The following is a 27,892-nucleotide window of genomic DNA, read 5'->3' as shown; positions in this document are numbered from 1 at the left end:
GATAACATTCAAAAAGCCATGAGTAGGAATGTCATTCGCAATAATCGCAATTCGACATCGAAAGGTCGAATGATGTTATTGAACGATAGCAGTCAATTTTCGAACATATAAGATTTGTTTACTAAATCGAAAAGTTCTCTGGATAATGTTGGTATCACGAAAGTTACTAGTGACTTGTGGTAGATTAATTTCAAGCTTCTGTCTTTCGTAGATCAAAATGTTCTTCACTCGGGTTGTGTGTAGCAAAATGGCCGCCCGACTAAAGTGAGTGTGACGTTTCGTGAGGTGATTGCATCGTTGTTTTAAGTGGTTCTTACGAATATTCGTTCATGTGACATAGTGTTATTGTGCTTCCTGTGTTTATTCGCAGGTCCGCTAACAAAATCCGAGTATTCGATAAAGTAGGTAAGCGTAATTTATATTTATTCGCGCGCAGGATAAAATTCTTGCGATGCTGTTATACATTAAAATTTCATCAATTTTACGATTTTATAACGTCTTCTTATTGCGTATATTTGGCGAGATGATAGTTGTTTAATCGTTCTACCACATAGTAATAACAATGTTCCCAATTGTACAAGTGATAAACGTCGATCGAAGATTATACTTTGAATTGTTACTCTCACCTTCTCAAGTTAAAAGTGGGCGTTATTTAAATGACATACGCTCTTGCATTCTAAATGTACCGAATGACAGAGAAATAGCACGTTTCTTTGTAATTTCCAACATCTCGTATCGATTCGGTGACAATATCGTCTCTTACCTTTCGGCACATCCATTTCCGCAAAAAATAGCACATGCATGCACGAAACATATCCTTTTAGTGCATCGAAGATTTGTCGAGGTTACGCGATGTCCATGAGCTGTCTCTTAACTTTACTTTTCGAAATTTCGACTAATTATGGTTCGATACAAGATTTGAAAATAAAAGAGATTTGTCTCAGAGCTTTCTTTTCACTTTATTTATATTCGTGTTGTTGCTTAATCTGTTTTTCCATAATAACGTATTATGTAACATGTGCGTTCACATTTATCGTTAATTATCGATACAAGACAAAAAGATTTGATATTTCAAGCATAGAATGTATCGAGTTAAACAATCGATATGTTATACTATTATTTAACGAACGTCATTAGCAGAATCGATAATTAAATTTGGAGCCTATGTATGAAACATGCTATCATTGAAGCAATGCCGCATCAGAAGCCGTACCAGTAAACGAATGTAGCGCAACGAATACTTTCCAACGTAATCGAAACTACCTGATCGAAATCATATTCATATATTTGGAAATATATGAATTTCATATAATTTGGAAAAGGGTAGCTTCTGTTATGTCAACCGGCGCTCGAATCATGTAAACCACCCCAAAGAGACAGCTTGATCGGTACGTTCCTGTCAGTTTGTTGGTCAGCGATAATCGTGGCGCGTCGAGGTGTACACGTGTCCTTTGCATTCCAATTTTCCCGCCACGGTTTTTCTGTCCTTGAATACGTCCTTTTCTCCGCGTTTTAGTGTTTGACATTACACATTTCCTTTTATAAAATAAGAAAACACAGAGAGGAAGATAGAAAACTATCGTGTAATGAATTGTGCTTAAAGTACTCCACCCAGGCATACACACTGGTTATTATACTTTCAGTACATCTTTCAGTTACAGCAGTAATAATTGTACCATAGAATTTCCGACAAAATATGAATTGAGCAATAAAGAGAGAATAATGCGGAAACTAAAAAGATGCCAATGGTCATAAAACCATCATAAAATTATTCCCTTCTCTGTATCCATTATGAGGGGTGCAGGGACGTTTTCTTCAATAAAATTATGAACTGCCAACAAAAGGTATTTTTATGTTCTCTATGCTTTAAATGACGTACATTCCTGAAGAGATATATGATGTAAATGAGGCACATTTTATAATTAATTATAATTTAATAATTTAATAATTGTATGTGATAAAATTTTAGCACAAAATCATAAAGTACATAACACATCTATATAATATGCAAGCATCATACATAACGGGCGGAAATGAAGAGAATATTTAATTGTTAATTTCTACTACAAAGTAATTTCTTTATTTAAAAATTTTCTATTATTTTTATTAAAAACAAGTTATATCATATTTACATTTACAAAGACTAAAACAGACCTAACTTCCATTATATTTGTCTTTCTTAATTTTTAATATTTCATGATTATAAGAACTTTTTGTTGATTTCCTATTCTATTCTAACTTAAATCAGTTAAATTAATAATTGATAATAAATATTATATATATGTACACACACTGTATATTTTATTCTTTACAGGAAGTTATGCTTTTATTATTCGAGACGGTTGGTGATTAATAATAAAGTACACAATGATCAAGATTTCAAACCATAAAAATATAACTTCGTGCAAAGAATACAACATATCATTTGAAACTGAAATTTCATTATACGTGTGTGCGACGTGCCAAAAAACATTGGTGTTACCATCGAAAAGTTTAGCCGGGACAAAATCGGAGTGTAAAGGGTTAATACGCTTCCGAGGCGAGTGAAGCAGCTCATGCGAACCCGGGCAATTAACTATTGGCTAATTACACAGTTAACGAACGGTACACGGTATTCTTGTCGAATAATTCAGTCACAATGCTTAATTGTACGCTGTAAATGGGCTGCTCTTCCTCCTTGGGTTATTACGTTATATTTTTCCATGTGCGTCGAACACACACGGATGCGTTTTCTCGCCGACGAAGAAAAACGCCGCGGTTTCCCGCTGTGCCGTTTCGCGGCCGAAACATCAACGATTCTCTCATGCGTGTTTCTTACCTAATTAATTCAGCCTTAAGCAGCGCTTCTGAAGCCGAGTGAGAGGGAGCGACCGCAACCTTGCGCTGAATGTTACGAGACGTTTGCTCCGAATGATCAAACTGCCGGATACTGCTCTCTATTACGAAAAATGCCAACGGAATCGATTACTTTATGAAAATTATGTTCAATCAGTTAGTACGTGGAATTTTATGAAGAAAAAAATTTATTTCCTACGTATTATTGCTTATATTTGCTCTATTTTTCGAGTTGAAACGATAGATCTATTTGTATTTATAAGAGCTGCGATAAGGAAGCAACTTTACTTTTCATTAATTTGTATAAACTAACAAAAACAAATCCGGAATTTAATCATTTTTTGAAATAGAATTCATAGTCAACTAATGCTCGTAATAATGAACTGTTACACTTTTGTATATGAATTCTATACTTTTCTTCCTCTTCCGATAGTAAGTATTTCAACGTATCTTAAAAAATGAAAGAGAAATTCGGATCAGATATTTCAACTAACGGATAAATATACGTGGCTTCAATGGGTTGGGAAAATTATGTTAATTGCCTATGAAAAATGTTAAAGATTATACTCGTTACATATAATTTGATCTAATATAATATCCATCAGTTAGCATGGAAAATAGGTATGACACGTTTATAATGATTTTGTTTATTTACATCGTGCAAATATTATTCGCTATTTGCCTTTCTTTCGAGATTGTATATCTCGATCGTATGTGGTTGTAATGAATATGCGAGTTATTGAAAGTAAATGAAAATTTAATTCAGTTCATGAAACTGATCGTATAATGAAATTTAGGAAAAGTGTTATCTTATTATCCAATAAAACATGCCGTTTATTCTGTAATTGTATTGTTAATTACTTCACATGTAATTTAATTCTTTCATTTGCTATGGATGGAAAATAGACTCGTTAGTTTCAAGAATTTTAAGCAAGTTAGAAGGAAATTGCATAACGATGTAATTAAATGATTCATTTAAATGAGAGTTTTTTTTTACTATTTTGCATAAAAGCATTTAAAAGTATTTAGAAGATGTAACATTATCTTCGATTGAATATTTTCAACTTATCCATCGCATTTGTATAATGTACAACGTAATAACGAAATAAAAGTTGAAATTTATTCAAATAATAGTAAATAAAATTTACGAAATAGAATTCTTTTAATTGTTTGTAAAGAGGTTAGCATCTTTGTAGATGCAAAATGTTTTGAAACGCGTTGATTAAAAACTAACAAACATATTGCCTCTATAATTCAAGCTACTGATAATACCACTTTATTTACATAGTTAATAATTATGTATTTATCCTCGAGTTTTAAATGCTCAAATTTAATTCACATGCGAATATCTGGCCGAATACCTGGAAAAAAGGCTCCGTCTGTTTGTTATTTGCTTCGATGGTCGCATTTATTTTTGCTTTGTTCGGTATTTTAATTAGCAATTGAGCATCTCGGTGAAACGCAGAGTCTCGTCTATAGTTAGATTCAATAAATTTGTTATGACATGCTTCTTTCCTAATCTTCCTTGCTATTTAAAATCGCGTTACCTGGCGATCGACTCTTTTTTTTTTTATGAATTTCTAACAAGGAACTTCGCTAGTTTTAGTCCAAGCGAAATTACGAGCAACTGTTCGTTAAGCGTAACGAGAACAATTTCTTGTACGGGTTTTATAGTAGAATTTATTTGAAATACTTTTAAAATTCTTCTCGTATGTAAATTCTTTTAATATATGATTATCAATGTAATCGAATGATTTTTATTATTGTTTCAGAGGGGAACGTATCCAGAGGATGGACAATCAATCTAAAATATAGGTAAAGCTTGAATATCTTTTTTATAAATTGTAAGCTTGTAAAGATTTGTCGGGCGCTTAACTTATCGTGTTTTATTACTTTATTACGAATTATGTTCAATCAAGTCGTAAACTAGATAAAATTGTAAAAATAATAAATATCATATTTAATCCTTACTGTACGAACGTAAGCTTTTCATGTTCGAGCCCGGCACACGTTTACACTCAAAGGTTACCATAGATACATTTACACAGGCTATGTTTCAGCAAACTTTCTATTTTTCATACGAAATACGAGTTAATTAGAGTAGATCACAAGAATTGATTAAAGTCGATACTCTTTGTTATACGTATTTATGCGAATATCAATTGCCATAGATCTAAATATGCATCGGAGATTCTGCATTAATTTCCCCTTTTTATCCCGAACATACTGCGAATTGTCTTCGTTGAAACGTACTAACACTTTCAGAATGATGGCTAAGACCTCGGATGCTGTAAGAATCTCGAGTCAGCAGAACCATATATCTAGAAGATCCATATTCTATAGTTTCTATACAAACTATATCGCGTTTCTATACAAACTATGTAGCTTTGGAATATAAGAGCATCTGTTTCACAAATCATTCTGTTGTACAAGAACAACTCTGGAAATATAACGTGAAGATGCGCAATACACATGGTAGAACGTACGTTCACTTGGATTAAAATTTTCTACAAAATTAAATGTAAGTTCTTCCTCTTAAATGATATGATCCGCTCAAGTACACGACTAACATTTTTATTGCGTATGCCACGACTAAAGGTACAAGAGCAAATTTTAATATCACGCAACAAACTCAACCATTCGTTGGTAATTTTTAAGCTAAGATTTATCCTATCCTATTCAACCAGAGCAATTAAATTTGATAATCATTTTATCACGTATAAAATCAAGATCTCGTTACGGTAGAGATCCTCTGTATATTTTAGTATCGAGCCTCATTAGTAAGATTTTCAAGAGTGCTGCTCGCCATTGCAGCGTGACTCATATTACCAGGCCTTAGCGTTCGGGAAAAAATCTCGGAATAGCGATACATTCTTCGCAATTCCTTGTAACTCAGCATTCTTTTGCACAGAAAGGAGACATTCCCGTTGCGATGGAACTCGACTATAACATAAGAACGTTATTAAGGGAAATTTATTTCGTACCAATGGAAGTTAACTAATTGATACTATAATTATTACAATTGTACAATTATTAGATCGCACTTCGGTGTGGCTACGTACGCGAATATTTCATATTAATGGCGTATTTCATATTAAAGCAAAAAACGAGAAATGTTGCGTTTTAACGACGTATTTCAGGAAAATGTAGACGCGCGGTTAAATTCGAGCGAGTTGCCACAAATGGAGACGAAGTGCGAAACCGAAGGCGATATCCAACGTGACCCAAATGCGATTTAAAGCGTTCGCGGATACACGTATCTAGCACTTCGCGAAGGACAGAATTGCTTTTCCAGATTGCTAGCTTTATGATCGATCTTACACGCGTTCGGATTAAGACATCGTAGAAACTACATGCTGTGTATCTGTTGCTTTTCGACAAATCGTTACGTATCTGCATTTCCATTAAACCCGCTAAGTATTGACGTTGCGTTGATGCGAATATTTTATTTCCCACTTTTCAGTCGTTTTCGATTAAATCGTTGTTAATACACGTATCTTCTTATTTCAATCTTATGTGAAGATTTGTCGTAAAAAGTAGATCTTTCATTAAACGTAGTTGGTATAGTGGTCGTTTTGCGTGTACATCGTATTATAGCGTAGATATTAGAAATGTTTAAAAATGCACGTAAGACGGTATTGTGACTTATACATATATTAATAACGATGAAACTACATCGATCAATAACTTCGCAACGCGTACTTTCCACATGAGCACAAAAATACAAATTTTTAGAGTTTTATAGGTCGTCTCCATTTACCAGTTACGAATGAAGGTTTCTTCTGTTTATTGAAACGAAATTGAAATTGCGTCGTAAAAATTCGACAACTGCAGCGGAATTAATCGTGGTTTTATCGTGGTTATGATAAGGAATTTCAAGGACTTGTTTAATATTTCCTTCCTTACTTTTAAACGCTTTAATTCTTTCGAATTGGACAGCTTCTGCCAAGTATTTATTATTTTAATATGTCTTTCGTCTTTTTAACGAAACGATCTGTAAAGCAGTTCATTTACGTCTCTCGTATGCGTGTTGCGTTTATTCTTTTACGCATTATCGCCAATAGCGGCATACAAAAAGAAACATCTCGTGGAAGGTTTTGTTAGCATGTGATTTGGAGATTTTCATCGTGAAGGTTGTTTGCTCAACTGATTTTTTCGCTTCTGTATATCGATAAAATTGTTTGCAGCTGGATAATCGAAAGAATATTCTTAATATACTTAGCGTTCCTGATAAAAATTATATTTTTAAGGTAAACGATAAAGTGGAACAAGGTACGTCTTAGAAATTTCGCTTAAAAAGCACGTATTTGATTAGATAAACTTTGTTAAAAAAATAAAGTGATTCACTGTTGGAAATGTAATCTACGGCAAGTACTATTTTTGTTTACGATTTCGATAAAATTTTACCATCTTCTTTGATCTCCTATTACATTTATGTAAATTGCTATCTTCTATTCATTTTTTTTTAACATTTGTTTAAATTCGAGAATAATATCAAATAACAAATCGTTATTAATATACATGATTTTTCGATATCCCTGCAACATTAAAAGTCCTTTTCTCGGTTATCATTAAAGTAAGATCGATACAAAAAAAAAAAAAAAAAAAACAGCCGCAGGAGAGTCAAATGTGCTTAGTCGATGCTATATCGAGGATAGAATTTTACTTAATTTTATTTCATTTATCACATCTTAAGGAAACTTATTTTTTAAGAAATATTCTACATATTGATCTAAATGACGATTAAGACATTTTTTCGCAAGGAATATTACTTTAAATTTTATTCTATACGTAAATTTATATTCTCGATCGACTAGATAACTATTAGAACGCGTCAGGAATTCTTAATTCAATCTGCTGTCAATGCGAATAAGGAGTTTCCGTGTCTGACTGCAATTCTGTTCGGACTCCACGGTCATTAAGAAACATACTGCGAAATCGTTAGGAAATACTTCCCAATATTAACGACTTCCTGCGGTAGCCTGTCGACGAGTTTCCAGAAATTGCTCTCTTAAAATATAATTACACCGCGGAACAAGAAGCTCCTTTATAAAATACACGAAGTCGCGTTTGCAACCTCCTCTTATCTCGTGTTTCAGCGATCTTCGTTTCCTTCGTCTTCAAACGCTCACGAGTACAGTGTAGAATTATTAAAGATAATATAGACAAAAAATTCGAGAATTTCATATAAAAGAAAAAGAGAAATCGTTGGAGATATTAAGATGCGCTTCAAGCTGGTAGAAATATTCTGTATGTTTCAATGTGTTCACTTTTATTTATACAACTGAAACATAAATTCAACTAATTGTATTATGAAAAGTTTTATTTCTATTTTTTCTTCCATAATATAGGATTCCAAAATACGTTTCTTGTACATTGTATTTCATGCTAAATTCAATCTAGTTTAGTTTGTAATTATTAATAAATATATTTTTCGAAATAAACATCTGAGAGCCGTTCTATAGTGCTTTTCAAAGTACAAGAAATATATTTTTAAATTCGATACAAAGAGGAAAGGTAGAAATAGAAATCTTCGCAATACGGTTGTGTTAACATCACAATTAATTAATATTAATTATACCAGTTGGCTTTTTGCAAATAGGCATTTCCCTGTTTATACGCACGATACTGTGTACGATTTTCTTAAAACATCACAAGTCTTCCTCTGTGTTGAAACGCAAGCGAGATCGAACTATAAAAAATTCGAAGACCACAGCAGAATTAATAAAGAATAAATTATTTATTTCTATTTGTATATATCTATACGAATCGTTCTTTTCGTTCACTTTCGTCTCATTTCCTTTCTTTCTTCGTGCACGGCCAACTTGATCAATCCTCGAACCTTAGCGCGTGTTACTCCGCGACTAATATTTTTCTGGGTCACGTCATACTTTCTTCTCTCTGTTCGAGCTCTATGAAGTTCGCGTTACCGCCTTCGATACTGATTCACCTCTGTCTCGTGTGAATCGTGTTACGTTACAATGGCAGAGATAGTTAGAAAGTTGTAAACGAGGATCTGCTTAGAATCCATATATACCCTAACTGTTAAGGAGAGCTGTCCTCTTTTTTGCGCCTATTGTCTTTGCCGTGTATTCTTGATTATTCTGCTTTGTTTGCTCGTGTCACGGTTTCTAACGTGGCGGGAAATTTAAGTTCGTGCAAAGATGGTTGAGAAAAGGCGAAGAAATGTCATGGTTCGGATCGTAGAAAATTGCTAGCTACTTGCTGTTATTACGAAATTAGAGAGTATTGTTGTAATTATTTCATTGGAGTATTCTCGAAATTTTTAAATTCGTTGCAAGTTATAATTTGTAACCATCGCCCTTGACGAATTTAGTACATTTATTAACCCCTTTGATGATACAAATATACTAGCACGTATACAGGGTGGTTGGTAACTGGCGGTACAAGCGGAAAGGGGGCGATTCTACGCGAAGAAAGAAGTCGAAAATGTGGAATAAAAATTTTCTTTTTCATTTTTTTTTCACTTTTCCATCGAGACAACGATCTACAGTGAGATCCGTTATAACGTACCGCACGCGTACCGAGCGAAAATTCAAAGTCGATTTTCTTGAAAGCAAAGCCTCGAACGAACAATTTTTATTTTATATTTTCGACTTCTTTTTTCGCGTAGAATCACCCCCTTTCCGCTTGTACCACCAGTTACCAACCACCCTGTATATTTGTGTAATTTTTCTTTAACTCAAGCACGATTTCAACAAATACAAAGACACATACGAGTACATTATTTTTCTAAATTTAACATTTAAAACCATCTTCCAAGATTGTAGATCTCGTCTAATACATATATATATATATATATATATATATATATATGTACCTCTTAAACGAATAAAACTGTGGAACAACAAGTGTTTATTCGCTTCCAGCCTTAGTAAATTCCTCGCCGAAGAAGTACATGCGCTGTTTTCTCGCTTCTTCGTCCCGTTCTTCCGTTTTTCATACGATATCGTTACACTTGCCGAAGAAAGAATGTGACCGTTTCTCGGAGTAAGAAATCGTAAACGCGCGCAGTCTTCCGCGGGGTAATGCAGTAACGCCAGATGGAAAACGGCTGGTCACGGTACAGTAACGTGTACTGTTAAAGAGAAACACTCCGAACAAATCTGTCGAGCGTGCTCTTTGCCCTCTTCTTTTCTCCTCTTTCTTTTTTCCTTCTCTTTCTTCCTCTTCCTCTTCTTCTTCTTCTTTCCTCGCTTTCTTTTCTTATTTCTTCTTTTCTTTCCCCGGTTTCGCTTCTGTCCTCGCGTGCCAGGGATATTAATAGTGCACAGTTACGAGACATCGGCGCGAATAAGCTTTGCATAAATTACGCGAAAAAGGGGAACACGCTGGTTCAGTGATCGAGAATTTCGTCGGATATCTTTGCCACGATCTGCCCTTCTGGATAATGTAAATCTTGTTGCATCGTCGACGATGAATAATCCGCTGTCGAAGCTGGCTATACGTGAAAAGCACGTGGCTCCTTTGATCGATCTGATTTTCCAATCGGATGCCCCGTAGCTCGTCGAACCGATTTACTTCGCTCTCTGTCTCTTTGAACACTCTGTTACCTGAACGTCCGAGCGTTCCTCGTCTTTTATCCTCGGTCCTCCAGTTATAAACGGGTCGATTCTTATCGAGTTGCTGCTCCGATTCTTATGAATTCTTTCTAAAGATAATCGAGCAGCTCGGAAAAAACGCGGTAATCTTTCGATCTTTGATCGACCATACTTTATGCATTTAGTTGAAGAATGTTTATTTGTGCACAGACGTCGTAATATTTGTTGCCATTTGTCGAGAGATCAACATTGAATTTTCCATTACCGGCTATGTACATGATTATTATCAGTTCCAACTATATGAAGTTCATCTCCCGACACAAGTATCAGATAATTGTCGTTCTACTGTATCGTTGTTTGTCTCTACGTATATTAATCTAATTATTCACATTATTTATATGATCATGCATTATATCCAAACGCAAATTCCATATCGCTAGATAAACGAGAATCTTGAGGAATACCATGTTTTCTCACGCGTTTCTCGTAAATGCCCGCCCTCACCTGACTGACAATGACAAATAAATCATTCAGTCTATGAATTACTCGCGATACCAACGAGCATAATAGGCGAGGAGCTGGATGCGCGGAGATTTAGTACAATTCACTTTGCCGTTAATAAACTGGCCTTTCTTCGCTGCGACTAGACGCTCTTGGTTCTCTCGATTATTATAATTAACGCGGGCATCCTCCTAGTATCTGGTACCAGCGTCGATATAATAAGTTTTAATTACCTTCAATTACAGATTCGATTAATTTGCATGTTCGCGCACCGATCTAGCTTTATCCGGTTACAAATTAAAAGAAAGGCTGGTTCGCTGTTTTACGGGCAGCCGTTTCACGCCCTGTGTTCGTCACTTTGTCCTGGTTGCCTGGTGGCTGGCTGGCACGGTCGCTCAGAGTCACGAGCATTACTCTTTTTTCCCGTCGTTCTTGTTAAGCTGATATCTTTAGACGCGTGGAACGGGGCGAGGCACCTTGCGGTTTTCCTTGGCGGGACGAAAAACGAACGTCGAATCTCCTCTCTTGGGACTTAGCCTGCGTGTACGCCACTGTCGCCGATCACAACGGCGACGATGTTTCGACTGTTTGCTGGCAGGCTGGTTCGCAAATTTGCAGAATTCGTAATAAAAACCACTCTAGACGAAGATTTTCTATCGGCGATTACTTAGGATATCAGCAATTTTGATAAGCTTGAAGCGCGTTGTTAAGAACAACGTAGCGAATAATTTGTCCATATTCGTATGCATCACTCGGTCTTAGCTTTCTGCTGTTACAAACGAGAGTATTTTCGTTACCGCGTATTGTATTTGCGATGTTCGATCGTAATGACAACTCATGGTTGATCCAGTCCTTCGCAACCTCTATACGCGCTTCGATTGTTACCTGATACGTGTTAGACAGACAGTGTGCAACCTTGCCTTCTGCGTCTGGGAAACGAACACGAGGTAAGACAAATACGAGAGAAAAGAGATGAAATAGAACGATAAAGTAATAAAACGTTATAGTGGAGGGTGGTACGGTCACCAATAGCCTTGAACAGTGATCGATTTTGGACGCGATATAGTCTGACATTGTATATTACGAATCTCGTGTTTCAACATTCTGCTAATGAAATTTCAAAAAGTTTCGCATAATATACACGGGATATATTCGATAAAAATATTTTATGGCAACTATCCAAATACTTTCGGTATACGCATAGTAGAAGATAGATATTCAACTTTCCCAACAGTTCACGGGATACACAACCCTGTTACGATATTCGTATTTCTATATTTCAATGTCAGTCTCGTTTTGATCAAACAATCGGATTCGCGACGCTTTAAGAAAATGTTTAACGTAAAATCGAAGGGAGAAATCACGCTAATATTAGGTTGTCCGGAAAGTGTCTTTCTTTTACAGACCCGTCTTTAACAACGGTGCATCTTTATACAAACATGAAACCTAATCTGTCGAACGTTGTGATCTTTATTTTGATAGAAGAAAATGTAACATACGTGATTCGATAAAATAATAGAAAACGGAAATGTTGTGCATCCATTATTTCCTTATAAAACGAAAGAAACTTTTCGGACGGCCTAATATATCGATAAGACGTTTATCATATTTTCTTCGAACTTGAGATACCTTTCAACGCTAGAAAAATACGATTGAGTCGAAAACGATGAAAAGAACGCGGCGGAATTTAAATTTGTACCTGTACAGCGCTGTAAGTATCGCGTTAGGAGTCCATCGCGAATCGACTTTCGCAAATCGTGACCAATGAATTTGCTGCGAGCGATTCAATCGACCCATTGGATAGCATGTTCGATGTATGGTTAGCCATTCGTTAGTCGGTTGCGATAGAAACGAGTTGATTTGCGCCGCGAGCAAGCAACCGCGTTTCCCTTCCCTATCAAACGATGCCGAAACTACATTGCGCGTTTTATCGCTCGTAACAAAAGGATTGCAGGCTAGTATTTTGTGTGAAAAGCGAATAACACCGCGTCGTCGTCTCTCCAACGCTCGATACCTGCTATCGCATCGTTTCCCTTGCGTCTATCCTGGAAGTCTCGCGAGATGAACTCGTTGCGCGTTTACTCTTCGCTTTACTTCCACTCGATCATCCTCGTTCTTTGCGCTCAACTTTTACGATCGGATAATGGCTTCCTTCGAACGTTATTGCGCGTGTTGATACGCTTTCCGCTCGACGTTTGAGTTTGCAACTCTGCCGAAGACCGTGAAAGTGGCGTGATGATGTTGGAATATGTATATACAGGGTGGTTGGTAACTGGTGGTACAAGCGGAAAGGGGGTGATTCTACGCGAAAAAAGAAGTCGAAAATATAGAATAAAAATTGTTCGTTCGAGGCTTTGTTTTCGAGAAAATCGACTTTGAATTTTCGCTCGGTACGCGTGCACTTTATCGCGTCTCGTTATAACGGATCTCACTGTAGATCGTTGTCTCGATGGAAAAATTAAAAAAAAAAATTTTTATTCTATATTTTCGACTTCTTTTTTCGCGTAGAATCACCCCCTTTCCGCTTGTACCACCAGTTACCAACCGCCCTGTATATCGATGTATATTTAATAAATAATTTTCTTGCAATGATTGTATTAATTTGTTTTATAATATATATTATTAAAATCATTTTTATTCCCATAAAGAAATAAAATTTCAATTATAGAGAGTTACGCCATTTTTCTGATTATAGCTCGGTGTAAATGTTGGATTGGCAACTAAGAGATTGCGGATTTTGTCATTAGGCGGTATCGACAAAATCCGCGATCGCTTAGTTGCCAAGCCAATAGAATGGCGTGGGACAGAGGAGCGCCACACCATAGTAAACGTTCGGTTGATACCAAAAATTATGCTACGTAAGTATGTCCTTCCAGATGGTAGTACAGTGGACTGGCGTGCAATCGGAAAGTTTATTATTCGAGCCGTGGTCACGTTGCGTCTTCCCCTTGGTCTCGACGCCACCTGAGTCGCTGATGCGTGCGATCCACGTCGCCGAATTTCCGTTCGTTCTCGCTAATTGCCATGGCTAACAAGGAACAGCTACATAAGAGGTTGGCTTCCCTTACGATTCACCTCGTGAGAAATTCGTCAGGCTTTTGGTAGTTTCGCAAGCATTTGCATAGATACCGGCTGTCTGTTCCCACGGGGTGCGTCCTGAATCGTAAGAATTGGCGAATTTTCAAGCACAGCGATCAATTGAAATTCAAGCACGAGCAAGTACTTCTTACGTATATTTCAAGAAAAAGTTTCAGATTTAACGAGTATTCGTGGGAAACCTAAATCGCGTTTTTCTGCCTGTGTTCTACGCATCTTCGTCCGATTGTTGTACACGTTCTTCGACGAGCTATTGGAGCAATAGCGATACAGTGAAATTACTTTGAATTTACGATATCGTAGAAATTTGTTCATAATTCACGAAGCTCGTTCGTTGGCTTCTACGGCTAATATTAGCGCGAAAGTCTGATCGATATACATGTATGTAATAGATATATCAATATTTAGTCACAGTTAATAGTATTATCGGGGATTGGAGTAATTTCACAGCTTCGTTTACTAGTAATAAATTTTAATGTACCGTGTCCCGAGTATTTAATCAATTTTGCGGTTACTATTGAACAACATGCGTACAGCGTTTGATACGTAAACGCTTTGGTCTAGCTTTCATAATGAATGGCCACTTTGTAAGCCGACCTCGTTTACCGCGTTCTTTCGTTGGTTTATCAATGAACATCATTTTATATCTTTTTTTGTTTTTCACTTCTTTCTTTTTAATTATCCGATGACGAGATCACGAGTGTTCAATAAAGATTGCAATTAGCAAATTAACGAACATCACTCGTCATTTTAATTAATTAGTCGCTAAACGATTGGAAATGAAAACAAATATTCCATTTAATTTATTCCATTTCAACTCTCAACTTGGTCAAGGTTCTCTGAATCATAGCTACCTATTACGCGTTTTTCCGGTTTGCTGAGAAAACGATTAAATTATATCGTACGCTACCTTGTAAAATAATCGTTTTAGTGGGTAAAATACTTCCGTAAAAGTGCAAATAAATACGGTGACTCGCCAAAGTTTTTATGTACTCTATAAAAAAGGGCTACCTTCATGGAGATACGATTCTACGAAATTTCATTAAAGATTCGGCGCGTTTTGTACCAAGCCGACGAAAAGGAACCGTTTCGTATTTAACACGTATCAATACATAGCTCATTTAATCCTCTCAGTGTCAAATACTTTTAACACGTTGAACATTAAATAATAATAATTAAATAATCGAAATATAATTTTTGTAGAATATATATACACATACACACATATACAGGGTGGTTGGTAACTGGTGGTACAAGCGGAAAGGAGGTGATTCTACGCGAAAAAAGAAGTCGAAAATATACAATAAAAATTTTTCGTTTGAGGCTTTGCTTTCGAGAAAATCGACTTTGAATTTTCGCTCGGTACGCGTGCGGTACGTTATAACGACTCTCACTGTAGATCGTTGTCTCGATGGAAAAATTAAAAAAAAAATTTTATTCTACATTTTCGACTTCTTTTTTCGCGTAGAATTACCCCCTTTCCGCTTGCACCACCAGTTGCCAACCACCCTGTATATGTATTTTTTTAATAAACGCGTTATGCAACTTTGTTTGTATCAAAGTAGCCCTGCGCAAAGTGTACGAAGACTTTTTTATGACGTCTGATTCTATAACTCGATCAATCAGTGCCATATTCATACTGTCCCCATTTTTTTACTTGAAAGTGAAAACTAATTGTTCTTGGAACATTGAAAATGATATTTAAACGAGAGCGTAAAAACATTGAAAGAGATCGATATCGGAAACAGCACGATAATCTATAATTACGCTGTAAAATGTTTGCTGAATGAGCGTATTGTGTTTAGCTCGAGAGGATACTCGACGTGAAAGTTCGATTCCACGGTGGACGCGCGACACGGTTTGTTCGAAATTCGAAAACCAGACAATAAAACGTGGCTATTCATACTTACGTAATGACGATTCTTGTATTAGTATGTCCGGCCGCGCAATATATTTTCGCGTGACATAACGCGCTCGTCATAGACACCGACCAAGGATAAACTCCAGTTGAATTATTCAATGTTTGATCGTGCAACAGATTTGTCTCGTCGATGTTGCCCCCGATTATTCAGCAGGAAACGACGGAATTTCATTTTGTAGGATCAGATAGAGGAGGCTTTGTTGCAGAAAAGTATTGTACAAGGATGATTTTCTATATTTTGTTTGGCGATGCACGTATCGTGAATTTCAAACACATTCGCCAAGTTTCAATACCGAAGGAAGGATTCGTAATTTTCCAGTTGTTAGTAAATTTGTAGACGTTCCTTTTTATTTTTATTTTTCATTATTTATAGTCATAATTTGCATCAATTAGCATGGATTATTAGCGACGTGAAAGAATGAAAAATTACGATCATAAGTTGCTATATAATTTAGAACGTTTTAGCGTGGTATCCTTAGGTCTTGAAGGATCCTTCGTGGTAAAATTATGCTGATTTTTCTATAGCAACAGATTGCCTATTCTTGGTTATATTAACGACAGAGATACGTACGTACATACGTGATCGATCGAATTATTTCTTAGAACACGTGTTCGTTCAAATTGCAGACAATAGCGTTTCATTAGAACCCTTTGATATAATAGAGCATTCTACGTTCTGAATATGAAACAGAAATGTCCTGAATAGAATCGCAAGTAGCTCTTGCATACACTTTATTATTCACATGTTCGTTGCAAACGTATGTAATGATATTGCGTCTATATTACAACCAGATTCCTCTAAAAAATTAAATCATTAATGATAAAGAAACAATCGTAAAGTCATCGTTTTATTCCAACCATGCAGCGTAGCATGAAGTTACTACAATATATAAATTCACACGCGTAAGTCGTAATTTTAGCTACAACTAGGCGTTAAGAAAGAATTTTATTATTTCGTATAATTTCTTGTTGTTTCTGCGACGACTTTGGAATATTTTCGTCGCTATCGATGCATACGTTGCGCCGCTTCAATTATCTAATTATGCAATTTATTCGCTATCTATAAATAACGTTGCGTGGCGCAATTATTGCGTTTTTGGTTCTGCGCACTTCGAGAAAGTGAGACTTAAATTGAAAGAAACAAAAAAGCAACGGATAGTGTGTTAAAATAAGTTTGATAATTTTTTATTCTTTTTAGTAGCGAATGCGTTAAGTCTATCTTTGAAACACGATTTTATACAAGTTATTTATCATTTAACAATTTCCTCGGAATTTTCTTACGACCAAGTCAACTGTTAAATATTTTTCGAATTTTTATCTATCCAGAAATGTTGATCGCAACCAATTCAGTTATTTAATACGGTTAACACAAAAGTAGATTTCTAATCTTTACATCTTTGCTTCTATTGTTCCACTGGCGAACCCGTCGTGCAACCGCTGAACCGACGTTTCAGTATTCCTCTATGTGTCACGAAGTGTCTCAGTATTACAAAACGCAGCAAAGTTTATAGGAAATGGTAATCTAAACCTTGGTGTGCTTTGCAAGCATACTGTGACCACAACGATCTGATATTCACGATGTTTAAGCGGCACACTTGAACCGCGAAACGTTTCAAAAAGAATTCCACCAACTTTCCAATCTCCTTATTTTTCTTCCGATATTTTCTTTTCTTTGAACATTTTTCATGAAAATATTGACGTTTATCGAAAAGCGTACGCGAATGTCGACGATTCGTAAGAAAACAGCGTATCACGTGGGACGCATGTGACTCACGGTGTTTACTATGCAAGCGGAGCTTTTCACAATAGAATCTTCTCAGTATCGTTTTACGTCGTATTATAAAAAGCTTAAAGAACATTCAACGAATTTATCGTAATACGGTAATCATTTTTCTGATCGTCAAATCCCCGTCCCATTTTTCACATTCACTTTTCCGCGATATTATACTTAGTCGCAGAAAAATAAAATTTCGACTTTCTCTCTCTCTCTCTCTCTCAGCAGTTCGATATTTTTATGATCTCTTGCACTATGCATCTTGTAGTTTCTATGTTCATTTTCAAATTTCTCTCCAATCTTACGAATATAATCGTGACAGTTCGAGTCTCGTTACAACGTTAACGTTCTTCCATATAATGTTTCGTATAAGACTCGTCGTATGACGCGTTACAATAGACATTACGATACTATACAAGTTACTATACAACTATTCGAATACTTTCGTCAGAAACTGTATTCGTCTTCCACGAATGCGAGAAGGCTAAGAACATCGGGCGGACGCACGCAAACAGAGGAAACCAGACGAGACGTTGGTTCGAGCGACGATGCTTGCACCGGGCATGTTCGTTGACGATGGTTTGCTGGTCGTTTCGAAAATACACGCGGAATGATTCACCTCTCACGCATGTCTGTCGTCTATCGGTGTGTCTAGCGCATTATAATGCGGGCTGAACGAGCGGATAGTGCGCGCGTTGGAACAATGGCCACTTAAGCTAACTGGCTGATTAAATGCTCACCTCAGTCACCGCGGATGCACGATTAAATATGGTGCGCACCATGGACGCCGTGCTCGTTTTGCTCGATCAGCCACGACAGGGAAACGTTTCTCGTCCACTCTGCAGTGTCTCCGTCGAAATATCGATGGATGGTCACTTAATTAAAAAGCGTAACTGAGTTTGTAGAAGCAATCGTTGTTTTGTGATTCGACGTGTTTCCTGATGATTATGAGTTACAGAGTGTGACACGTTTCGATGTATGTGATGTTGTATCTCCGAATGGACGAGTTAACGTTCGAGAGTGGGCGAAAGGAGACTGTAACGTAGAGTTGGTTTATTCTTAAAAATGGTAAACTCGTTATCTATATGTTTCTGGAAATTCGCGTTGTTTGGTAAAAAAGATTGAGATTGAGTCGGATATATCTGTCGTTTTTTTTTTTTTTTTTTTTTTTTTTTCGAAAGAATGATCGTAACGTAGTTTTATCGTATTTTTGCGATTTTAGCAGCGTTGTTCAATGTGTTGTTCCGCTTAGTTTAAATTGTCCTATATCGAGTCTCCTGTTTTCCATTTTTTCAAAATACGTTGAAATATTTGAAATTCCTCTTAAACCTTTTTTCTTTTTCTTTGATTTGCAGGTAAAGTTATATTATGCAGGTTATTGTTTATGTATAATGGTTGCATGTTTTGAATTAAATAAAAAATAAAGAGATGTAGTTTTCGTAAACTATGATCGTTTACTACAGGATCGTTTATAAATATCAAGCTCAAGATTTATGGGAAATATTTCACCTCTCAAATTCTAGATACATGTTGTACGAATGAAATATTCACATTCGATATTCAATAAATACCACTGTTCATTCTCTACGGGCAAAGATTGATTTTATTTAAATCGAGGAAATCATCTTGCGGCATATCATTCTTATTTTACTCTACGATACTTTTAAACGGACATGACATTATCGAATTAAAAAATTATCTTTTAAATTCTTTCTCCAGCAGTCATTAGATCTATTAATCATTCTAGTAATCACTCTACAGCCACTTCCAAACCGTGTTCAATTAAAAAGAAGATAATGGAAAAATTTGGGTCAACGACCATCTTCAAAATAATTAATCAGCTTTATAAGTTGCAGATCGGAATTCCATTCGTCTGACTCTACGTTAGAAGCATCTATAGTTCGTATAATAGGAATTCAGTTTTAGATAAGTGAGCTTAATTAGCGGAAGTTGGTTTAATCGGACAGTAATTAAAACTTTGTTCGGATCAGATCACACCAGATAAATGGTGCTCAGATAAATAAAGTTTTACTGCAAGTAATTTCTTAAAAGGAACAGATCCATAAAATTGACTCGCTCTAACGAAGTACTGTAAATGACGAAAAATCATGGTAAAATCAGGACTTCCCGGAAACTGCTTGACGCAACGATTCGCTTAAGCGCTCGCTACGCTTGCTCTCGCGACAAATATTAATCAAACGTGACACTGTTAGGTGGATCGCGTAAAAAGCATTCGTGTGTTCTCCATCATTGTGTCCGTTAACATGGAACGCAATGTATCGTTAACCGATACGCAAGTGCAAAGAAGGAAGAAAGAAAAAGCGCAGGGCTATCGTGTATCTCAAAGACAAAATCAACGCTCGAACCACATGCTCTGGAACCGAATCCCCCCTCCCTCACGATGAAACAAATCTTTACGGTTGTTACTCGAGAAACCGGATATCTAAAGCTTGTTTTCTGGCAAACGTGGCATACCAAGCGCCAAGACATTCTTTATAACTTTTTCATATCTTGAAAGCTATCCCTCGAACATGAAACAATTCCTTTAACATTTCACTAATCGACAAGAATATTATGCATATTATTATGTATTTTGTCTGTGTGACAAAATTGTATTTTTACTACATTTAAATAGGAATATTTTTTTTCGATTTATTCGTATGAAATTACTTGTTTTACACAGGCAAATAGTTCCCTTTTTATAATTACCTGCTAATTTATGAGAGAAAATTACTCGTATTTGGAGACAATTTTACTCCTCTTAATCGCGATCTTCGTAATTGTTGATCAAATATTAAGATGTGAATATAGGTTACGCTTCGTTTTATTTGCAATACATCGCGTGTGTTATAAGAAAAGTTTAAAACCACAGACAAAACTGGAAAATTGATTTAATAAGTCCTTGACTTAGTTTACGGAGATTAGGCGTTGACTGCGGTATGATCAAGACGTTGTACTTGTTCATAGAGGAAATAGGACAAAAAGGGAGAAACATGTATCGTTTAGTTGATAAATACCATTTTGTTTATAAAAACGATACCATAAAATAAAGCCCTGTCGTTTGGAGATCGACAAACAATAAAAGTCAAGTGTTAGTCGATCGAATATGAGAAAATCAAAATTTCTTTTTAATAAATTTCCTTAACATTGAACGAGTTAAACAAAAACAATTTAATAGCCTGAAACGAAATAAAATATAAATATGGCAAATATCACTGTCGAGTCGTTCGAAACGTAATTCGACTTTCGTACACGAAATGTTTCATTCATCCTGAACAATTTCGTACCTATTAACTCAGAAAGATGTATCAAGTCACGGCGCTCTGAATGACAATATTATGATTCATGACTTTTTCTTAAGGACAATTCTTACGAGGTTTGAAGTTCATTCATTACTAGCGTGTTTATCAATTTCAGTGTTGCTCGTAGAAGCTTGGTTGCTTTATCGTTTCTAACGTTTGTAATCGTATTGTCTCCAAGTATCGATTCATAGTCGTCAAATTAGTTCTAATCTCAAGGTTAGTGCTAGTACTACGTTTATGTGTCTCATTAACGTCAGATTTGCAGAATCAAGAAATACGACTGGAGTTACCATACTGAAATATGGAAATGATATCATCTGGAAACGAACGTTCGTTTAAACTATCACGACTTTTTTTTTTATTCTACATGGTAAAACGTATTTCAGAGTGATAAAACGTATCGAATGTGTAGACACATCGTGTGAAATCTATTCTTTAAAAAAATATGTCATTACCTACTTGCGAATTAAAGAATAAGAAATCTTGATAGAAAAATCGCCAATCACGATACATATTCTGAATCAAATATTATCACGTTAATATCGTCAAATATTAAGGAAGGTCTTTAAATTTTCTATCTCACAAGCGAAAGAGCTGCTAATTTTTACACAAAAATTTTACCGTAAAATTGGATTCTCTCGTATGTTGATTAAACTCGAGGCGTTGTTCGTCGATAGGAAGACTCGAGAAAAGGTGGAAAGGTCGACAGCGTGGAAAGGTGAAGATGTTGAAAATCATCGGATCACTTTGTGAAACATCTTTGCGTTTCGAAAGATAAGAAGAAGCCGTGCACTTTACAGCGAATGAAAATGTGTTCAAAATCTTTCCTTTTTTTGTAGGTTCGCATAGGCCACTGCGGGAGTTGCGATGCCAACGTATCACAATGCGGGTGGCGGATACCCGAATGTGTCAGCGCCAGCGCGGCAAGCGAAGCTCGATGGCAATCAAAATCACCATACGATCCCCTCAAACGTAACATCCCATCCCCTTATACAAAATAGCACGCAACACAACGTTCCTTCCAACTTGTCTACAAGTAACATTCCGTCCCATCCAGTATCACCGACGATGACTACGCATTCGAACGTCACCTCTGCTAATATAACCAGTCACATGAACACCGGCTCACCACCGGTAATCCTCACCTCGAACGTCACCAATCCTAGCAATCCTGCTGCGTTATCGGCGAATCCGAGGCACGAGGTCAAACTCAACGCTATGCCGTACGTATTTGTTTCTTGCACCATCGCGAATTTACATCGATTGTATAAGAAACGATTGGATGAGATTTTTATAAAAATTCTTTATTGCATCGAACTTATATTATGTCTATATATATATATATATATATATATATATATATATATATATATATATATATATATATATATATATATATATATATATATATATATACAGGGTGGTTGGTAACTGGTGGTACAAGCGGAAAGGGGGTGATTCTACGCGAAAAAAGAAGTCGAAAATATAGAATAAAAATTTTTTGTTCGAGGCTTTGTTTTCGAGAAAATCGACTTTAAATTTTCGCTCGGTACACGTGCACTTTGTCGCGTTTCGTTATAACGGATCTCACTGTAGATCGTTGTCTCGATGGAAAAATTAAAAAAAAAAATTTTTATTCTATATTTTCGACTTCTTTTTTCGCTTAGAATCACCCCTTTGCGCTTGTACCACCAGTTACCAACCACCCTGTATATATAGATAAGATGAGATTTCTCACGGAAAAGTAAATCGAAAACGTAGAATAATATTTTTCGATTTAACGCTCGATTCGCGAGAAGATTAATTTTGAAAATTCTTTGTATACATAAAACACGGTTCTTTGATATATACTATACTTATCGTGTTTGTACATAGTTTTTACGTAACTTTTATAAATTTCACGGGATTCTAATAATTATGAGAAATGACTTACGTATATGCCGTGACTTGTACTCGAATGAAAATTCAACGACGCGAAAACGATGTTTATTCTATAACTGTATTCTATAACTGATTTGAGTAGAAACAATTCCTCTATGATATAACTATAAATATACTTGCATCGATTGTGTAATATGATATATATTTTGATAAAAGAAATTCAAATGACAAAGATGATTTTTGCTACGAGATTCTCGAACTTCTGCCTATAGGCATCTCCTGCTTTTAATTGTCCTGGCGAGAATATCCGCTAATCGGCGCATTAATCGAATTTCATTTCACTCAAACTCACGATTATCCGTTGTTTTTAGATGGTTCCACGGGAAGATATCGAGGGAAACTGCCGAACGATTGTTGCGGCCGCGCGAGGACGGCCTGTTCCTAGTCCGGGAGTCGACGAATTTCCCCGGCGACTATACGCTGTGCGTGTGCTACGAGGGCCGTGTCCAACATTACAGAGTGCAATACACGAACAAACAATTAACTATCGACGAGGAAGAATTTTTTGAAAATCTGGCCTTGCTGGTCGAGCATTACGAGCAGGATGCCGATGGATTGTGCACGCAGCTCACCAAATCTCTGCCTAAACAGGGCAAACAGGACTTCTGCGTGGATCTAAAGGCGTTCATCGATGCTGGTTGGGTTATACAGACCCACGAACTTGAATTGAGGGAGTGTATCGGCAAAGGAGAGTTCGGTGACGTGTTGCTGGGCGTTTATCGGGGCGAAAGGGTCGCCGTGAAAATGCTGAAAGACAACAGCGAGGCGGCGCAGAGGTTTCTGGCCGAGGCGAGTCTCATGACTTCGCTGATCCATGACAATCTGGTCAAACTGCTCGGCCTTGTTTTCAATAATCAACACATGTACCTGGTTACGGAATATATGAGTAAAGGATCCCTGGTGGATTACCTGAGATCAAGAGGGAGACTGCACGTTTCCAAGAAGGACCAGATCAACTTCGCGTAGTACGTAAAAAGCACGGATGCAGCTGGATTTATGCTTCGCTGGGGAAACACGCGAGGTGTCACGCGCTGATTTCTTCGAAACTTTGCATAAAGACGGATGCTTGTTTGCGTAGATATCGAATAGTTTGCGAAATAGAGAAATACGAGTGGTATTTTACTCGCGTTCTTCATGCTGGTACGCGACCTACTCGCTATGTCCTCTTAAAGTCTGCGCATGCTGCGTTCTTCGCCTCATTTTCAACTCAATCGTATTTCTCCGTTGTTACAACATTTCTAGAAATTTCATTTGAAAATGCGAGTGAACAATATGCAGGAATACTTGTCTTAATTCTGATTTGACGACACAGATTTTCTTCTTTGATCTAAAAATATTGTGCTATGTTCTTTGGACCATTGTAGTTTGGCTCAATCGTTGTTTTTCTGTTGTTAAATAAAGATACAAAATATATAGTCTTGGTTAAAATTCTTCTTAAGCTATTATGTCTTTCTACTCGTTGAAACAAAAGTTAAATTGGTACATGTGACAGATAATCTAATGCTATTGTAATAATACTGTAAAAGTAGTACTGACGCAATCTTGAAATAAATACCATGTACATTGAGTCAAAGCTTAATTTATTGAAAGTAAATTTAACAGAAGTTGATTGGACGCAAGAGATAAAATATTTTCTGTTTATCTACGAAGCTTCGTTGAAATCAGCGCGCCGTTACATTTCGCATAAATTATATCGTCTCGTGTGTCAGAGAGGACTGGTTTTAAATATGCATTTTGTTCCCTTTCAGCGACACGTGCGCAGGCATGGCGTATTTAGAATCCAGACACGTAGTGCACAGAGATCTGGCCGCGAGAAACGTTCTTGTCGCGGAGGATAACTCTGCGAAAGTGTCGGATTTCGGTTTGGCACGGGACGAAAATTTTTCTCTCGAAGGAGGGAAGCTGCCCATCAAATGGACTGCACCAGAGGCTTTAAAGCAAAATGTAAATATCAAGTTGTGAAATACCGATTCCATAATGCCCAATTTTAACGTTATTCACGTATATACGCAATTTGCAATTTCTTGTTTTCAGAAGTTTTCAAATAAGTCTGATATGTGGAGTTTTGGAATACTCTTGTGGGAGATCTATTCCTTTGGACGTGTACCATATCCACGAATTGTGAGTAGAGTTCTATGTATGTTTTCTTGTTGGACTATCGTTTGTGTTAAAGTAATCCACATTGATTTTCATTACTGTTGATTTCAGCCACTAGCTGACGTTGTGAAGTGTGTGGAAAAGGGATATAAAATGGAGCCACCTGATGGTTGTCCTCACGAAGTTTACGATATCATGAGACAAGTATGTATAGAAATTTTCTATGATATATATATATACGTAAAAATTATGTTATACGTTGTTACGAAGTAAATATTCTTTACCAGGCATGGGACTTACAACCTGAAAACCGACCTACTTTTTACGATATAAAATTAGTGCTGGGTCAACTGAAAGCTGAGTACACCAAAGGTGTGAATTAAAGAAAAGAAAAAAGAAAAAGAAGAAATGCTACTTATTATTCATAGATTAAAGTAGAAAAGACATAAAAGAAGGAATTAGAATTTTCGAGATTTTTTTTTAAGTCAGGGTCAAAGGTAGTGGCTCTAAATACTTTTGCTACAAAAAGCAATTTTCTATTGTACATTTTTTATTGTACAAAAGTAGAATCTGCGTTGCTTGTATTTATTGTTACGTTATTATTATCGCTATTATTATTATTTTTATTTTTAAAGATTTTTTTTGATTTTCATATTCTTTTACAAAAATACTTTCCATATAAATTAATATATATCAATCGTGCCTTTGGCCAAGTTGTAATTCTTGAACGAAAGAAGTTCAACTTGTACATCCGAAATTCAGGTAACACTTGAAAGGATATTTACAATACAATTCTTTTCCTTTTTTAATTACTTTTCTTTTTAGTTCTTTTCTTTCATTGTCGTGTTTTTGTATGATCGAGTATGGCAGTCTTTATAAAGCTGCTTGATCTCGCGGTTTTTCGAGCAATTTTCGTCATTGTCATGACTCGAGAAATATTTCCAGGTGTAAGAAGCGCCTTACATTGAACTGAATTTAAAGAAAATGAGACGTAATTATTCATGATAAATACTTATTACAAAGTAATCTTTTGGACTTAACTTGTATAAGGATGGATATATTGGAATTTTTTCACTTACGTGTAACGGTAGGACAGAAGAAAGGTAACTAGATTTTTATCGTCGACAGTTTGTCAGAGAGATGTTTGTATCGTATTATAGTGATTGTAGATTACAAGTACTTGTTAGTCGTATACGTTTTTTTTAATCAAAGATTTGTCATAGGAAGTATTAATTTTTAACTAAATTATTGCAGACTATTATACATGATTATTTAAGTTGCCCCTGAGATATTTGACTATATATTAGTGATGTAAATGTATTTGTAAATACTTTTGTACATATCTGGTTATCAGAATGGGAAAAATAAGAAGAATTAATATTTCCAATACACAGATTGATATTGGTTAGAAGATTTAACAAGAATTGTCTATATGTTTTTGTTTTTAGTTTTTAAGATGGTTACTTTACATAACTATCCGAATGTCCATATTTCAATTGCACTACCCAACGCAATGATATAGAAAAGAAAGAAAAGATCGGATAATTACATATTTAAAGTAATTAAACTGTAGACGTTTCGTGTTATTCTATCTTCCTTATGTAATATAGGAACCACCACTTATTTAATACTTTCTCCAATGGTTATAACGGACTAATGATATTTATTCGTAGAGGATAGGTAGTTTCAAGCGAAATAGAAAAAAATATGACAAATGTTGAAGAAATAGTTTCTTGGTTCGCTATGAAAACTGGAAGATTGGTATACAAAGTATGTTACTTGATATCAGGTTTTGGATCTAATTTACATAATTTCTATCAGAATCATATACGCAGAGACTTATTATCCGAGATCAAAGCCAATGTACTCAGTTCCTCGCATTTTTTCATTGCTTGCAATAGTATTCGAAAGAAGGACCGTCATGACTGAACCGAGCTTTGTAAGAACGATAATAATCTTTAACGATAGACCGAATCTGTTTCGCGAAAGTGCGTATCTAGTTTGAGTCGTAGAATAGTCGTAATAAATATGTAGCGTATTTATAAGCGTACCAGTCCGTTTATAACTTCGATAGTATGTAATATAATGTATATGGCTCTAATCCAGTACCTAACGTTTTTTCGATGATACTACATTTGTCGACCTCTATTTGCGACTATGAAGACATTCATGGATGCATATTTCACATCCAACGTAATCCATATCGAATGTCAGTTCTCCCCTTGCTTTGGTATTTCTCACGTTTCTACGTTGAATATCGAAACCCTACATTTTGTTATATCTTTTTTAAGCCGCATCGTATTTACAGTGTGGTGTGACAAACGTTACTTCATAATTATCCTGTGTAATTTAACATATAAGCGAGATTTTGTTACAGATCAGCATTAAGCTTTTATGAGTGCGCCCAGTGTGTTAAATTCGTTTATTTTTTACTTATGATAAGTTTGTTAGTTTGTAAGAAATTTAATATATATATACATATTGAATAACAAATTATACGATATTCATGATTCGGATGAGTTCGCTAAAGTTTGTCCAAAATTTATTGATTATTCAAAGTTACATCCTTGACTCTGGATAAACTAACAAGCGAGATATTCTTCTTTTCTAAAGCTATCAAACGCTTCGATTTTTCTTTTTTTTTTTTCTTCTTTTTTTAAGAGAAAATGTAAGTTCACGTGTTTCTATATTTATGTCTTTAAGACGAGAAACGAAGAACAGAATCAGCGTTATATTGGGATTCGGATACGGTGTGGGGTTTCTCTTTCTTCGATGATCTTGATCAACCAATTGATCTTGGACAGACTATAGTTTACAATGCACGGATGTATTTGAATCTGAAATGTCTGAAGAACTGAATGCC

At 35.9% G+C, this 27,892-nt stretch overlaps 1 protein-coding gene across 3 annotated transcripts; it reads left to right on the top strand.

Annotated features, from left to right (window-relative positions):
- The first annotated feature begins 228 nt into the window (after positions 1-228).
- Positions 229-25,838, top strand: LOC126878125 (tyrosine-protein kinase CSK). 3 transcript variants are annotated; one of them, XM_050640629.1, is made up of 8 exons: positions 229-401; positions 4,608-4,650; positions 21,831-22,214; positions 23,244-23,897; positions 24,681-24,876; positions 24,967-25,053; positions 25,141-25,233; positions 25,317-25,838. In XM_050640629.1, the coding sequence occupies exons 3-8, from the start codon at positions 21,859-21,861 to the stop codon at positions 25,410-25,412; spliced, it is 1,482 nt and encodes a 493-aa protein (XP_050496586.1). In that variant the 5' UTR covers positions 229-401; positions 4,608-4,650; positions 21,831-21,858; the 3' UTR covers positions 25,413-25,838. The 3 variants fall into 3 exon arrangements, with proteins under 3 accessions (XP_050496586.1, XP_050496585.1, XP_050496587.1); XM_050640628.1 differs by having other exon boundaries at positions 229-405; XM_050640630.1 differs by lacking the exons at positions 229-401; positions 4,608-4,650 and adding an exon at positions 18,167-18,757.
- The last annotated feature ends 2,054 nt before the right edge of the window (positions 25,839-27,892 follow it).

The sequence above is a fragment of the Bombus huntii genome, chromosome 2, assembly GCF_024542735.1.
Source record: "Bombus huntii isolate Logan2020A chromosome 2, iyBomHunt1.1, whole genome shotgun sequence".
Classification (NCBI taxonomy): domain Eukaryota; kingdom Metazoa; phylum Arthropoda; class Insecta; order Hymenoptera; family Apidae; genus Bombus; species Bombus huntii.
This window is presented reverse-complemented; position numbering and strand designations above follow the sequence as displayed.

Bases quoted from the DNA above. Each gene is read 5' to 3' on its own strand.
- LOC126878125 (XM_050640629.1), top strand. From the start codon at position 21,859: ATGCCAACGTATCACAATGCGGGTGGCGGATACCCGAATGTGTCAGCG. The intron at 23,898-24,680 runs GTACGTAAAAAG...GTTCCCTTTCAG, and splicing joins GACCAGATCAACTTCGCGTA to CGACACGTGCGCAGGCATGG. The intron at 24,877-24,966 runs GTAAATATCAAG...TCTTGTTTTCAG, and splicing joins CAGAGGCTTTAAAGCAAAAT to AAGTTTTCAAATAAGTCTGA.